The 11,508-nt window shown below is 49.2% G+C and overlaps 1 protein-coding gene across 4 annotated transcripts in view; it reads right to left on the minus strand.

Moving 5' to 3' along the window:
* PELI2 (pellino E3 ubiquitin protein ligase family member 2) overlaps positions 1-5,372 on the minus strand; it is a 66,082-nt gene extending 60,710 nt beyond the window's left edge. For 3 of the 4 annotated variants that reach the window (XM_066189070.1, XM_066189069.1, XM_066189067.1), the window contains exon 1: positions 5,188-5,372. In XM_066189070.1, the coding sequence (XP_066045167.1) occupies positions 5,188-5,264 (77 nt within the window). In that variant the 5' untranslated portion in view covers positions 5,265-5,372. The remainder of the gene's footprint in view (positions 1-5,187) is intronic. The other variant, XM_066189068.1, reaches the window with a different exon arrangement.
* Positions 5,373-11,508: the final 6,136 nt, after the last annotated feature.

Below are 11,508 nucleotides of genomic sequence, written 5' to 3' on the forward strand. Positions count from 1 at the left end.
CTCCAAGAAGCCACTGTCAGTATAAAACAAAAAAACCCAAAACCAAAAAAAAAACCCCAAAATCTGTTTCCCCAGAAGAGCAGCCTTGCAGCTATGGCTGCTGGAGCCAATGATTCTCAGAGAATCATGACCTTGAGCACATTTAACTGCTAGCTCCCATTATGTGCTACAGTCACTCCTTTAAATGAAACCTAAAGTACATTTTCAAATAAGGCTTAGAAGCAGAACTGGAGTCACCTAAGCAGTTTCACCAATAGATCTACACCAGAGAGTGCAGAAAATCACCAAGTCATTAAACCAAGCCTCAGGCTGGTATCAGACAGCAAATCCATCTATGTGCAAACTAAGTCCCCAGTTTAATTCCACAGGCAGGATGACTCCTCCTCCTCCTTCAGTCCATGCACAGAAGCAAACAGCACTCAAGGACAAGCAGAGATCCCACAGTGCATCTGCATTTGTCAACACCACTGGAAACCTGCACTGGCTTCTTCCTGAACTGCACCGCAAGAGATGAACAAGAGTTACGTGAAAAGCCAGACAAGTGAGATAAAAAATGGAAATGCAGACAGCTAAGTTAAAAAATGGAAATGTGTTTATAAGCAGAAGACGCTTCAGAAACTTTATTTACCCTGCAAGGAGGTAGTGCTAGTGGAACTTTCATCAGTCAGAAAAAGCCAGTACCAAAGATAGGAATTTAAAAATGCGTGTCCCTTCAGATAAACACAAAAAGACTGTTTCAGACCTAAACTTGCTTCAAGTATAAAGTGGTCCATCAATGAGAAGAGCTTCTGAAAAACTACCACAAAATGTATCACTGTGAACACGAGAATTTTTGCAGAATCCCAGAATTCTGGGTTTGGGTTGGAAGAGACCTTAAAGACCGTTCAGCTCCAACCCCCTGCTATGGGCAGGGACATCTTCCACTAGACCAGGCTGCTCCAAGACCTATCCTTTTATATTCTACTTTCTCAAAATGCTGAATTTAAGCAAAACTGCAGCCTGTTTATTCAAGGACATCCAACAGTCCACATTAAACAATGCTCACGTAACAACTCACAGTGGCTTCCTTCACCACTGAAGCCTCCAAATTAACCAATTCATTATTTTTATGGTAGGCAATGGGAAATTTACACATAAAATGTTGACAGCAATTTCCAAGTGACTGCTGTAACAACACTGAGGGACAGCCCTCAGCGTTTTGTGTGGTTAAATTAAATAAAAGCATTAGATATTGCAAAGTCTGTACAACAAAGTCCTCCTACAACAAAGTCTTCCTCGGCTGAGGATGCATCAGGCTGCACCTCCTTGCTAAGAAATAGCAAACACCCAGAAAGCCTTTGGTTAATAAGGAATATTCCATTTACACGCACCCAACTGCCAGAAACCACATCCAAAATCCACATCCAATGTCAGGTACAAATCTTTCACTGCTCCAGAACTCCGCCACTGACTACAGCTCACGTCTCTTTGCTGTCCCTCCTTCAATTTACAACGTTTCAATCGAGTGACTTTCCTTAGAGGTCCCAGCTGCCCATGCCCACCGTGCAGTCCCAAAGGACATTTAAGGGCACCAGGGCCACTGACACCTGCCCTCAGTGACAGTCACCCCCTGCAGCCAGGGAACAGCTCCTTCTGCATCCAGCGCTGGATGGAGTCACACTGCTGGAATAAAGTCTTCGGGCACAATTCAAAGTTAGGGGACAAAGGAGCCAGGATATGCACCTCAAAACATTAACAAGACACCAGATAAGTCAAACAAAAGCTACTGACAAAGGCAGTAACAAACACCCTGACACTATTCAGGTACTTGGTAGTGCATTCTGCATCTCCTGCAATCCCTCCAGCCTCACAGTTCCAAGAAATATATAATGAGCCATTACTTTGACAGGACTTCAAACAAAGCTGCTTTCTCTTTTTCTTCAAAAAGAATTAGAATATGAATGTTTCTGCTTCACCAAGAAATCCTGAGCCTTTTGTGAGCAGATGATGCTACGAGCAGATGTACACAAGCAGATTCACAATAAAGCAGATGATCTCTTCTTTACCAGCCATCTTGACCTGTCTGGCTCGATTTACATAAACTGTTTCTATTCACTACAACATCGATTATGTAAACCTCGGCAAAATCTTAACCAAACACACGCAGCCACATCACTGCCAGCACAGACGTAGCACGGTGCTGGGAGAAGGTTATTAGAAAATGTGTTTGCTGCACCGACCGACACCAAACGCTTCGGGATTTACTGGGGCTCACACTGAGCAATCACAACTATTGCCAGACAATAAGGAACGTGCCCTGCTGGAAGTGACACCTCCTGCCAAAAAAAAAAAAAAAAACCACCAAAAAAAAAAGCCTTTCCCTCGATTTAAAAGGTCAAGGTACAGCAGCCCCACTTGAATAATGCTAAGGCAGAGTGAAAGCAAAAGATAAAGGGAAAGTTTTGTCATCTTAAAAACAGGAGCTCAGCAGTTTGCCAGGTATGCCAATTCCTTTGTTCATCATCCTTTTCACCACCTAATTTAAAAGTCTCACAGTTCAAGACACAAGTTATTCATCAACATCACAATCAAGGCTGTTTTTTTTAAAAAAAAAACAACCCACACAGTGTCTCAAAACAGCTTTTTTCCCTTTTTTTTTTTTTTTAATCTAGCTGCGAGGCTGCGCTATCAATTTTAATCAGGCAGTTGTAACAGGAGCTGCAACACTACGCTTCTGCTGCTCCCCAGGTCTCAGTTTCACTACAGGGAGGAGAACAGATTTACACTGTGTTATTTAAATGAAACTCCAGATTACAAGATTTTAATACAAAACAGGTACTAAGAGGGTTTTTTTTTTTAGCATACTGAACAGCTTAAGCTGTTCCAAGAGTTCCTAGTCACAAATGTTGAGTCACCAAAGAGAGGGACGTTTGCATTATTTGTGGCACTACAAACAACATTCAAGACGCCTCTGACAGGACACACAGCAACGGAACTCCTGAAGTGGTAAACGGGTCTCGAAACAACAACCCTCGGTCTAAAAATTAAAAAATGCAGATACCCAAGTCATGAGACCTCCTGGACTGCTTCCATCACATCTACCTACCCCTCCAGCACACTGCCAGGCACATTGTGTGAGCGGTGACAGCCAGTGCCCCATTGTCTGAGCGCAGCCACAGAGACACCGTGACCAGGGAGACTCAGCTCCCGGGCACAGACTTCTTGTCCCCGGCTGCACTGCGGGGACAGGATCTCCTCGCATTTTCAGTACATCTTACACCTACGTGATGCAACCTCAGGAGTTTTAGAGAACGGCTGAAACTCAAACAGGACCTAAACTCAGCCATGTACGTTTTATTTCGATTTTACCGGCATGTTTCAACACATACAGTGAAGATCAAGAGCCCAGCAGAACCGATAAGCTGACATCAATGCGTCCCCGTATTAAAGGCAAAGCGCACCAGACTTTGCCAGGTTCAGATCAGAGCCAAAACATTTCATACTTCTGCACTTTCAACTGCTGCTAAAAATAGCAAAGCAACAGAAAGGAAAATGCTTCCAGCTGTGCACAAAGAGCCTCTGCAGCACAACATCAATTTATGCACTCTAATTTAATTAAAGATTCTGCATTATACTATGACTTTATTGTCAGAGACAGTGTTGCACAGCTGAGCTCACCCTCCATTTCCACAACTGAAAACATTAAGAACGTTTCTTTATTAAATTCAGTGTGATACGGGTATCTCTCACGAATCAAGGGACTTAAATTCAAGGACTTCAAGTACCAGCTACGCCACACGCTCATGACAGCAGCTGTGTTTTATTCCACGGTAACTGCATCTTGACCCAGTCTCGTGACAGGAAACATTTAGCATCCCTTAAGGAAAAAAGGTGCACTACTGGATACGAGCACCCAGCCTGGACTGCTCTTTTTCAGTTAATTCTGCAAAGCTCAACACGGCTCTTTAGGAAAGGACCGAAACAACAACAACAACAACCAAAAAAAAACCCTAAGAAACCACGACAGGGTTTCCTACGACCTTGCAGCAAATATGTACCAGATTCTGGGGGAGGCTGAGTAACGCAGCGAGGCTGTGACTGTGCTGCTCCGCGGCTGGCTCCGAACCTTTCTGTCGCGTTTAGCGCTGTAAAATTACTCCATTAGCCACACGTTATCAGGTATTAAAGTACCAAAATTAAGCATCTCCTCTGAGGTCCGCGAAGGGCTCTCGGCAAGCACGGCTTAGACGCTTCTCCCTCATCTGCCTCCGCGGCGCTCAGCAGAGCGGCTGCGAGCTTTAACAGCAGGGCAACAGCGTAATGCCAAGCGGATTACTTTAAGATCCATATCAAGCCGAGAAAATAAACATTTCCACGACGAATCTGAATATGAGTGCTTCACCCCCCTCCTCCGCTCCTCGTTCCGAAGTCATCTCCCTGCCATCTGCAAGGAGGACGCCGTCTCCCGGAGCCAGCGGCCGAGGGACGGGGCCCGCAGCGGGGAGCGGGGGGGTTTGTGCGCCATAACCCCGCAAGCCCCGGCCCCGAAAGAAGTTTCTTTCCCGGCCCCGTCGCGACCTCCGTGCCCGAGAGCGGCCGGACCCCGCTCCGTCCGCCCCTCCGGCACCGGGACCCCGCAAGGGCCGCGCCGCGCGGGCCCCTCCGGCACCGGGACCACCATCCATCCATCCCTCCATCCCTCCATCCCTCCATCCCTGCTTCTCTCAGGCACCAGCTCCCCGCTCCATCCCGCCCCGCTCCCCTCCGGCACCAGGACCGCGCAACGGCCGCACCGCGCGCCCCGCCACGCACCGGGACCTTCCCCCTTCACTCCTCCAGCCCTCCCCGCTCCTCTCACCCACCGGGACCCCCCCCCCCATCCATCCCTCCCTCCCTACTCCCCTCAGGCAACGGGACCCCCTCCCATCCATCCTTCCCCGCTCCTCTCGGGCACCGGGACTCCCCCCCTATGGATCCCTCGGGCACCGGGATCACCCCCCCGCCTCCAGCGGCCGCGCCGCGCACTCGGCCGGCGGGAAGGCGGGAAGCGCCACGCGCCCCCTCGGGCCCCCCTCCAGCCCCGAGCGCCGCCGCGCAGCGCGGGGACGGGGCCGGCGCTGAGCCGGCGGCTGCGAGCGGGGCAGCCCCCGCCGCCCCGGGACCGCCGCGCTTCTCCCCTCCTCCCCGGAGCCCCTGCCCGGCGCTCACCCCAGCACCACCAGCTCCCCGTACTTGACGGGCTCCTTGTTCAGCGCGCACAGCTCCTCCTGGCTAGGGGAAAACATGAGGCCGCCGCTGTGGTAGCACCGGCCGCCCCCGTCCCAGCCGCCGCCGCCGCGGGGGCGCGTCCCGAGCGGGCTCCGCTCCGCTCTGCGCCGCCGGCCACCGGCAACGGCCACTACACCGCGGGGGGGCGGGGGGCGGAGCCAGCGGGGGAACGGACCAACCCGCCGCGCCGGGGGGGCGGGAGGAGCGAACCGCCGCCGTCCCCCCCCCCCCCGCGAGGCTGCGAGTGGCCCCGCCCCCCCCGCGCCCATTAACTGCCGGCGGACGGGGCGGGGCTGGGCGCGGGTGCGCTCCGCCCCCTCCCGCGCGGCGCGCCCCCCCCCCGGCACGGGCAGCAGTGGTACGGCCCGGCCGTGTTATGTAAACATAGAGTAAAGGGGACCCGGCCGCTCTTAAAGGGGCCGCGCACCGGCGGCCGCGGCCCGGCGTCACCGAGCGGGGGGCTCTGGGTCACCTCAGCCCGGGTTCCACATCATTTGTGGGGTTCTCGGTCTCCTCCTGCCCCCGGGGCGTGTTCGGATCCGCGGGGCCCCAGCTGCCCCGGGTTTGGGTCACTGCGCGGCCGCGTCGCCTCCTGTCTGGGATGGGAGCTCGGAATCGGCGCCCCGGGGCTGTGGAGATCTGTGGAGAGCCCCCGGGTCACCCCCGAGGGAGGGCTCAGCCACCCCGCACCCCCTACACCTCCCTGGGGTCTCAGCCATGGGGCCGCCATCAGTCTCTGCGCCTGTGGTGCTCTCCAGTCCCATCTCCTGTCTGCCATCCCTGCAGGTGGCAGGAGCCGTGGAGCCCACACTCCAGCCTCCTCTGTCCACTGTCGTCTTCTGAGGGGACAGAAATGCCCTCACCCCCTTTGTTCTTCAGTGGTCTTTCAGATCCTTCCCAACCCATTCTATGACTTCCGAGGATGTCTCCTCCACCACCATCCCCTTCTCTCCTCCTTTGTCCTCTGCACCTGACTAAAGCCCAAAGCCAACAAAGGTTGGCTTGATGTTAATCCATGTTGAGGATAGAAATCCTCATTAGCTGATATTTGAGCTTTCCAGCCCCATTATCAAAGACAAAATGGGAGCATCCACCTTGGCTGAAGAGCATCCTTGGGGCCGGCACAGTCGCACTCAGGATCCAGCTCCTCCTGCTGCAAGCTTTCCCTCTGCCAGAAATTGTATTTAGCTATTAATTTTACTGGTAATATTATTTTTCTGTCGTTCTGGTGACGAGGTGAAATGGAAAAACACAACCAATCTCGAAGGGCTGCAAAATGGAGATCTTCCCAGGGGCCGTGTGAAGAAGACAAGATATTATTGAAGACAGGGAGCTGAATTATTACAGATTTATCTTCTTTATTGCTCTAACAAAATAGAAAAGAAAGCCGGGCCGTAAGTCACTGTCAAAGGAAACAAATACATTCCCAAAAACAGTGTGGAAAACAAAGCTCCCGGCTGCATCCTCTTCAACTTCTGCATTTCCCCCATGAAAGCAGAAGCCTGGCTTTCACATGACGGTAACAAACTCCAATACTCTTCCAAAAAATGCTCCCGAGCAGCTCAGCTCAGATGGGCTTCCGCAAGTCAGTGCTGCGTCTGCACTTGGAGCAATTTTTTACTGCTCCTTCCTGGGAATAGAAGGACCTTGGAGGTCTGATTTTGCCCCTCTTTTCTTCATTTCCTAACACTGCTCTTTTTGGAAGACAGTGTTAGGGGAGCTGGGCAGCTCTGCACCCTTTTCCCAAACCCGCACGTGTTTTTCCTAGCATGCAAACCAGTGCATTTGCTGTCATTAAACACAGAAGTGACTCCCACTCCATGACTACAGAAAACGCACTGGTTTGCACTGCTGAAAAAAAAAAATTATTAATTACAGAAAATGTGTGGGAAACACTAAAAGTAAAGAGGATTTTTAGGAGTTGAAAAAGCAAAGATTGAGAAGAGTTACCCCAGCAGCCCCGTCCCATTCCTGCCTGTGCTGGCACAAAAATGCTCTTCTTGGCATTGCTGAAAAACAAATGTGCAGGAAAAAAAGATCCCAGTGGGATTCACAGGGGAATATTTACATCTGTGGTGTTTGTAGGAGGTGGATGAGCCGTGCTGGGGTGAGGAGCACTCACCTGTGGTGGGAGACTGGGACCTAAACCCTGAGCTTGGGCTGATCCATTTTTTTTTTTCCCCTTGGAAATGTGCTTCATTTGTCCATGTCCAACCTCTTCATTCTCCCCACGAGGTGTTTTAGGCTGAGGGCAGATCAGCCCCACAAGGTGTTCTGAGGGCTGCTGAGTCTTTTCTTGCCAGATTTTAGGTTTTCTCGTTTCAATTCCCAAGGACCAATAGCTGCCAGCACTGGAAACCTGCTTAGAATTATTTAATATTTAAACTTTCTACTTTTTGGCTGATGAAGCAGAGCCAGGAGGAGGCAGCAGCTCTGCCACGCTTTACACAGCTCCCTGTCCCACACAGATCCCAACCCCAAATCCCAGCCCCTCTATTTCCCCCAGCTCCAAAAAAATTCCTTTTGCAACTGGTACGAGCAACGCTTGGCTGGCATTTTTCCCCAAACCCATTGAAATAATTGAGAAACACACCCACAGCTGCACTCTGCTAATTTCAGCTCAAAACATCCTTCCTTTTTGGATTTGGGATGTCTCAGGGTGGCTTTTCAGGGCAGTGAAGGGAGGTTTGGTGGTTTTCCACTGAAAGTGGGAGTCACGGATAACTTGGAGCTCCTTTTAGGCTGCATCAACACTGAAAGAGGGATTTTGCTCCCAGGTTTAGCACGAGCAGCTGCTTGGCTGGATGGAGGAATATCCAGCCAAGCCAGGCGAGCATTAAAAATCAATGTTTGAAAAAAAAAAAACCATCCCAAATATGAAGAAATAGTACATGCCCATTTATTTTTAAAATGCAATAAAAAGTTATTTTAAATGCAGGAAGATTAATAATGCTCTAATTCAGCAAAGTACTTCCAGATGTGCTGGACTCTGAGTGTACTTCAGTGCTTTTATGAGTCAGGGCTTAGGGAATGGGCTTCAAAAGTACTGAAAGAGGTTTTTAAAGGAAAAAAGGGGAGCTTTAGGCGGGATATTGGGAAGAAATTCGTCCCTATGAGGGTGGGGAGGCCCTGGCACATGTTGCCCAGAGAAGCTGTGGCTGTGCTGGATCCCTGGAAGTGTCCAAGTTCAGGTTGGAGCGACCTGGGATAGTGGAAGGTGTCCCTGCCCATGGCAGGGGGTGGGAATGGGATGAGCTTTAAGGTCCCTTCCAAGCCAGACCATTCCATGATCCTCTGAGTCTAAACAGCCCCTGAATCACACCTGCAGCTCACACTGCACATGGAACTCATGGCACACGTGAGTGGAGCACAAATAGGGATGAAGGTTTCCATTCCCAGTCCTGAATTGTCGCTGTTCATAGAGAAGTTTCCAGGACTGGGATCAGGTTTATGTTCAGCCATCAGTGGGGATGGTTGGACATGGGAAAATTAAACTCTGGGGTCGCAGCAGCCTGGATTTGGTGCTCCAGGGAGGGGAATGAACCCCAGGAAAGGAGAGAAGTTCTCTCAGCTCTAAGGTTAGGATCAAGCAGGGATCACCTGGGTGGGTGATACCTTTCAGGCTGCAAAGTCTCCAGCTGGCAGGTGAGCGGGGCTCTCGAGCAGCCACCAAGTAGAAATAGTAGAAGAAAGACCAGCAGGTGTTTGAAAAGTGGATTTGATAAATAAATTACAGGAAAAATAAGATATGTTTGCTCATAATGATGCAATACCAAGACAAGCATGTTTGGGGGAACCTCTCAGTCCGTGTTTCAGGGACTAACTTAGGTCAGGCTAAAACAGATTTCCTTTTCCATACTCCGTTTGAGAATCTCTCCCATTGTCTTAATTTTCCACCGCGGCATGAAATGGTCTTGATTCATAGTACCACCAAAAATTTAGAGAGGAGAATTGCATTAAAAAATAAGTAGAAGAGCTAAAGGGATAAAATACTTTCAAATATCCTGGCAGCAGCTTAAAGTTATGGTACAGGCTCCAGCTTAATATGCAACGCTCCCTAATAAAGACCCTAAAGGAATTTTTAAAAGCAAAGAGGTTAAGTAGCACAGAGTGGGGAAGGCTATTAGGAACAAAAAAAAGATAGCTGTCAAAAATGAGGGAAATGGAATATAGCAGAAGCACTAGCAAATATAAAACCACAGCAAGGCAAATGGAGAAGATATTTCAAAGCATTTACCAGAGGCATAAAAATGCTCATAAAAACACAGCAGAGACAGAAAGTCAACCAGGGACTCGGTGGGACCAGCAAGCAGTGAAAGTGAGAAGTTTGGGGTGAAATAAAACACTGGTGGGTCGAGTAAATGAGCTCCCCATGTGTCTGGGCTTGAGACTCCCACAGAAAAACTCTCCTTTCCTGTCCTGCAGTGGCTCTGATGAGATTCTTAAATATAAGTATCACTATGAAAATTTTGGAATAGAAAGGTAAATTGACAGAAGAATGAATTTCCAGAGTGAGACGTCACTGGCCCATGACTTGGAAAGAGATTCAAATACAATGATATGAATAATTTTATTTGTTTTATTATATTCTATAAAACATTGTATAAATATGTTATTGTATATTTGCATTTCTACAATTCTGTGAAGGAGTGCACTTGTCTGCAGGATGAGAAATAACAAACTTGCCAAGTTTGTTAAGTATAAGAACTTAAACTTTAAGAGTCAAAGTCTGAGCTGCAGTACACAAATGAAAATACAATGGATTTCAGGTACATATGGATACCTGGGATGCACTGGGAAGATCTGATACACCAGGGAAAGGGCAATAGGAAGCTTTTGCAGAAAGAAGTCAAAGTTTATAACGCATTCACACCCTTTAAAGCAGTCAATGAATATCTTGGAGGAGGTGATTGCATGAGTATCACATACCTGGGGTTCAGCAAAGCTTTGGCACCACGAGAGCTGTCAAAGAGATAAAAGTTGCATGAGATAAAGAAAGGGCTGCATGGATTAGCAGCTGAGACAAGAGGAACCAAAGGCTGGAAATCAGTTTTCATTTTCACAGTGAGGAGAGGTTATTGCTGGGATTTTGTGGTATGGTGGGGCCCTGGCCAGGCTGCTGACTTCTAATAGGAAAGTTTGCTGACAAGCCAAAAAAAAATTTAAGCTGACTGCAAGGAGTTCTAGAAGGACCTAGCAAGAAAACGTCCAAGTAAAGTAGATACAAGATGACCTTAGCCATATCTGTCTAATGGCTGGCTGTAATTGAGCTATTGTCATTCCAGAAAGGCACTCCAGGTGTTACAGGCACTACAGGTCCTTCTCTTGCAAGAGAATGATCTAAATCTAAAACACAAAGTGTGGCCAGCTGGTTTTGTAGGTCTTTTACATCAATGTGGGTTATTCCAGAGGGATGCTCTGAGTCCCTTTTCCTGTGCCCCACAGCCCACCCCTTTTCCTGGAGCACCAGCACTGTGCTCTCACTTTGCAGCTCGGTTCCTGAAGGACTTGTGTTAGCTAAGGGGGAATAAAAATAAATAAACACCTTTTGTGTGTGTCTGCCAAAATCAGAACACTGGCATCCCAAATCTCGGTGTCACCTTTATTGCACTTTTCCCAGGAGGATTCAGGTCCAGCCACAGCTCCAGCTCCTGCGGAGGACCTTGCAGCCCAGAGCCAAGTCCCCTATCAAATCAACACATCCCTCTATCCTATCCCAGCTGCTGTTTTGGGAATGGACATTTGCTCTTAAAGATGTCACCCCTTTTTCCCTTTAAATTTTGGCTCCATTGCAAAGCTAATGTGAACACAGTGGTGGGATGCAAAAGATGGGCAGAGTTTCTCTATAATTTACTTGTACCTAATTTAGGGGAAATTCTGCTACTCTGACCTTTATCCCAGCACACAAAGCTGGTGAATCCACATCCCTGGGCTTGGACTACATCATCCTCCTGCAGGAGCTATCCCTGGCAATGATGGTCCCCATCCCCCAGGGGAGCAGCTTCCAGAGCAGATGGCTGGGTCTCCATCCACAAAAAGAAATTCAGCCATCCCATAAATCAGCCAGGCTTCCCCCAGTCAGACATAATGAGAACACCCAAATCATTGCAGGATACGAGGTAGGAGAGGAGCTGTGCTCTGGCAAAGCACAGATCTGTGGCCTCAGTCTGGCCCTGGTGTGAAAGGCTGCCTTGGTCAGGGTTTGTCATCCTGTTGCACTGATCCCTGAAAACCCCCTCTAGCTGCTGGTATCACACCACC

Source organism: Chamaea fasciata, unplaced genomic scaffold, assembly GCF_029207755.1.
Source record: "Chamaea fasciata isolate MVZ Bird 193981 ecotype frontalis unplaced genomic scaffold, bChaFas1.0.hap1 SCAF_7, whole genome shotgun sequence".
Taxonomy (NCBI): Eukaryota; Metazoa; Chordata; class Aves; order Passeriformes; family Sylviidae; genus Chamaea; species Chamaea fasciata.